Source organism: Manduca sexta, unplaced genomic scaffold (assembly GCF_014839805.1).
Source record: "Manduca sexta isolate Smith_Timp_Sample1 unplaced genomic scaffold, JHU_Msex_v1.0 HiC_scaffold_3129, whole genome shotgun sequence".
NCBI lineage: Eukaryota > Metazoa > Arthropoda > Insecta > Lepidoptera > Sphingidae > Manduca > Manduca sexta.
In genome coordinates this window covers 1278-4726 of record NW_023594163.1, presented here as the reverse complement: position 1 = coordinate 4726, position 3449 = coordinate 1278, and the positions used below count along the sequence as shown (strand labels likewise).

General features: G+C 39.0%; 1 protein-coding gene across 1 annotated transcript; it reads right to left on the bottom strand.

Moving 5' to 3' along the window:
* Window positions 1-202: 202 nt before the first annotated feature.
* LOC119192754 (trypsin, alkaline B-like) lies at window positions 203-3103 on the bottom strand. The gene is made up of 4 exons (XM_037446522.1): window positions 2949-3103; window positions 2358-2526; window positions 1718-1973; window positions 203-584 (listed from the first exon to the last, which is right to left on the bottom strand). The coding sequence occupies exons 1-4, from the start codon at window positions 2995-2997 to the stop codon at window positions 240-242; spliced, it is 819 nt and encodes a 272-aa protein (XP_037302419.1). The 5' UTR covers window positions 2998-3103; the 3' UTR covers window positions 203-239.
* Window positions 3104-3449: the final 346 nt, after the last annotated feature.

Here is a 3449-nt window from a genome sequence, read left to right as displayed (position 1 = left end):
CGCCCAACCAATACCCATTGATTGATACTGCTGCGATTATTAGCTGAATTAAATTAATTTATAAAAGGAGACATATGATTTTTTATTTTGTATTTACCATTATTATTACTTGACATTGGCGAAATCATCGATAAATTAACGGTGAAAGCTATAATATAAATAAAGAAGAATGACACCCGTGGTTTTAGGCCAGTGAAACATTAACTAGAGGCAAAGATAAAAAAGGGACGTAAGTGGTTTCATTTATTTGATTTTATTAATCTCGTAATAGTGGATCGATATAAAGAGTTGTTTCGGATCCAAGCAGTGTAGCGCTGGACACGAACGTTGACACCAGGGAAGCGACGATCAGCACAGCGTATGCCCCAGGAGGTAACGCCGGCGATGACGTTGTTGTGGTAGACAGGACCGCCGGAGTCTCCTTGGCAAGCGTCGCGACCCCCGACGTCAAGAATGCCGGAGCATAACATGTTGTCAGTCACGATGCGGGGTGGGAAGGCACGACGGTATCTATCTCTGCAGACGTCCAGGTTGATGGTCCGTACTTCGACGTGTCGCAGTTGCTCCGAAGGGTTTCCTCTGAACTGTAAATTAACGATAAAAACAAGACGTACGTGTGAAAAATTACTGTTCCGTAGAGTACTACACTGTTTTGGCGTTAGTACTTCGGGACCTACACAATTTATGATCATGATAAATGATCTGCCCATGTTCTTTATAACGCAAAATGTTTGATGTTTGCCAATGATCTAAAATTTTATGACTCAAAATACGGGGATTGTGTAGCGCTACAAGGAGATACCGATACTTTTGCAAATTGGAGTGCTAGAAACAAAGTGCCACTTAATGCAACAAAGTGTAAAACTATTTCTTTTCTCGACCCCATACGCCGATTGCAACAAAATATAATATGTTGGATAGCGTGCCGCTCGATCAAGTCACCACGATACGCGATCTGGGTGTAACCATGGACTCCAAGTTAAACTTCCATGAACACATAAGAAATATTTGTAAAACAACCAACAAAACGTTAGGTTTCATTACCAGAACCTCTACACCATTTAGGAATATTAGCGTTCTTAAACTTTTACACAATTTGTTTGTCCGTAGTTAATAAGAATAGAACTCTATTTTGTGGAATCCCTGCGAAAAACTATATATCCTTATGGTTGAAAAAGTGCACAAAAAATTCTGCCGCTACATATATATAATGTATATGTATATGTAGCGGCAAATTTTTTTGTATAATTGTCATTGTGTAGACAATGAAACTGCGAGAGAACATATTTATTTGTATATTCCGGACCATTACTGCGTGCTAAGGGGCAAAGAAGGCATCGTCTTCTCACGTGAATACTTGCATGGCGTTTAACGCACACTAGAAATAGCCCGACCGCTAAGGCAATTATCTTGATAGACACATTTTTGAGAATGGATTGGATGCCGATATATTTATTGAAAGTATTCATAGCATTAGTAAAAAAGTTTATATGTTTTTAAATCATACGAATTATAGTTAGTCACCTTTACCTGCAATAATTTAATTTTCTTCGATGTTCTTGTTAATATGAATAATCATTATATAAGTGTACCGTTTTGGTGTACCCTCACTTTAAGCTTATATTTGACTTTTAAATAAATAAATAAATTGATGTACAAGATACAAACATAATATACATCTATATATTGATATATTGTAGACAAGCACATCACGAACCTGTGTATGACCCCATCCAGCAGCCCATACCGCCTGGTTGTCTGCGACATGGTAATTGGCGCCAGCATAGTGACCAGCACGAGCATTCTGGTTGAATGCAATGTTGGAAGCGAGGCGCAAAATAGCAATATCATTATCAAGGGTTCTGTTGTTGTAATGATAGTGAATGATATGACGATCCACAGCGTGGACGACGCCACCGCTGTTCGCCCAGGTGGAACCAACACGCACGCGCCAAGCTCCAACAGCATATCCACTGTAAATAAAAAGCATATAACATATTATATTTGTTACTCTGTGCTCAAGTGTCAACGATTTACTGATGGTTAGTCTCTCATATGTTAGAAAGGGTAGGTACCACCGCAATGTCTATTTCTGTCGTAAAACAGCAGTCTGTAGTCACTGTTGTGTTCCGGTTTAAAGGATATTGTAGCCAGTGTAACTACTGGACATAATAAGACTTAACATCTCGTGTCTCAGACTGGCGAGTGCAGTGGAATACCAAACAATACTTTGTAATTCAAGGTGTTGGATGATGTTTCAACTGTTTATAGGCGATCGCATCGTTTACTGACTGACATCAGCCGAATGGCAAGCTCGTCTCGTCATTCGAAGAAATAAAAACGACCGCGCTACTTACTGCAGGCAATGGGCAGCCGAGAGAATGTGTCTGCTATTAATGATGGAGCCGCCACAGGCTTGAGACCACTGACTCCAGTCCTGGGTTCGCAACAGCGCCACAAGAGAGGGGTAGTTGTCGATGGTGGTGACTGAACCGCCGACGATTCTCTGCGGAGCCGACGGACCGGCTGCGAAACGATTAAAAATATTAATATATTTATTTGGTGAGAATTTTAAGTTAACAACTAAAACCCTTAAAATCGGTAGTCGAAAATGGAATAGGCTGAAATGAGTACACGGCGTCAATACAGACCTAGAAAGTGTTCGCATAGAGAACTTACTTGCCGTAAAATATGAACAAATTTATTCTCGGGTAAATAAATGGAAACAGATTACATTAAAATTAGCGCTGCAGTGGTCCTTAGGGTGTAGGTGCTGCAATACGAACTTTGTTGGCACAATATTATTAATCATAAATACATAACGCCTTTATCCTCGAAGGGGTAGGCAGAGATGCAACCAGGTCACCCAAATTTTAATGGAATTATTCCAACAATAATGTTTCCTTATTCTTTACAAATAACCAAATAGTACCGTGAAACTAACTTACCCGTAACGGCTACGAACCCAAGGGCTAACAATGCGATCAACGTCTTCATGATTAATTAACTGGAAAGTGACTGACATCCGAACAGTATTTGATAGGTATATATACCTACCAAAGGGTGCTTTTCAATTATAAATATTGATTAAATTAGATAAGACAACTTTGGGTATTTACGTTTGAGCGTTTTAAAGTCAATCATTTCTCTATTTTCCTGTTGGGTTCCATACGATTCTATTGCGCCCAATATATTACGATTATTATAAAATTTTTCTTGTTTAACTTAATACTTGAAACATAAATGCGATTGTGTATGTTGGGGGGACGCGAGTATTGGAAGTCAGCGAGTAATGGTGGTCATGTTCATAACATACAAACGAAAGCTTTTAAATCAGCGAAAATAAATCTTAAATGTTTCTTACATAAACCTCCCATTTCACATGCGTCTTGCGATGAGAATACAGCTATTATTTGCAAGAAATAACCTTTAGACACTTGCGCGTATTT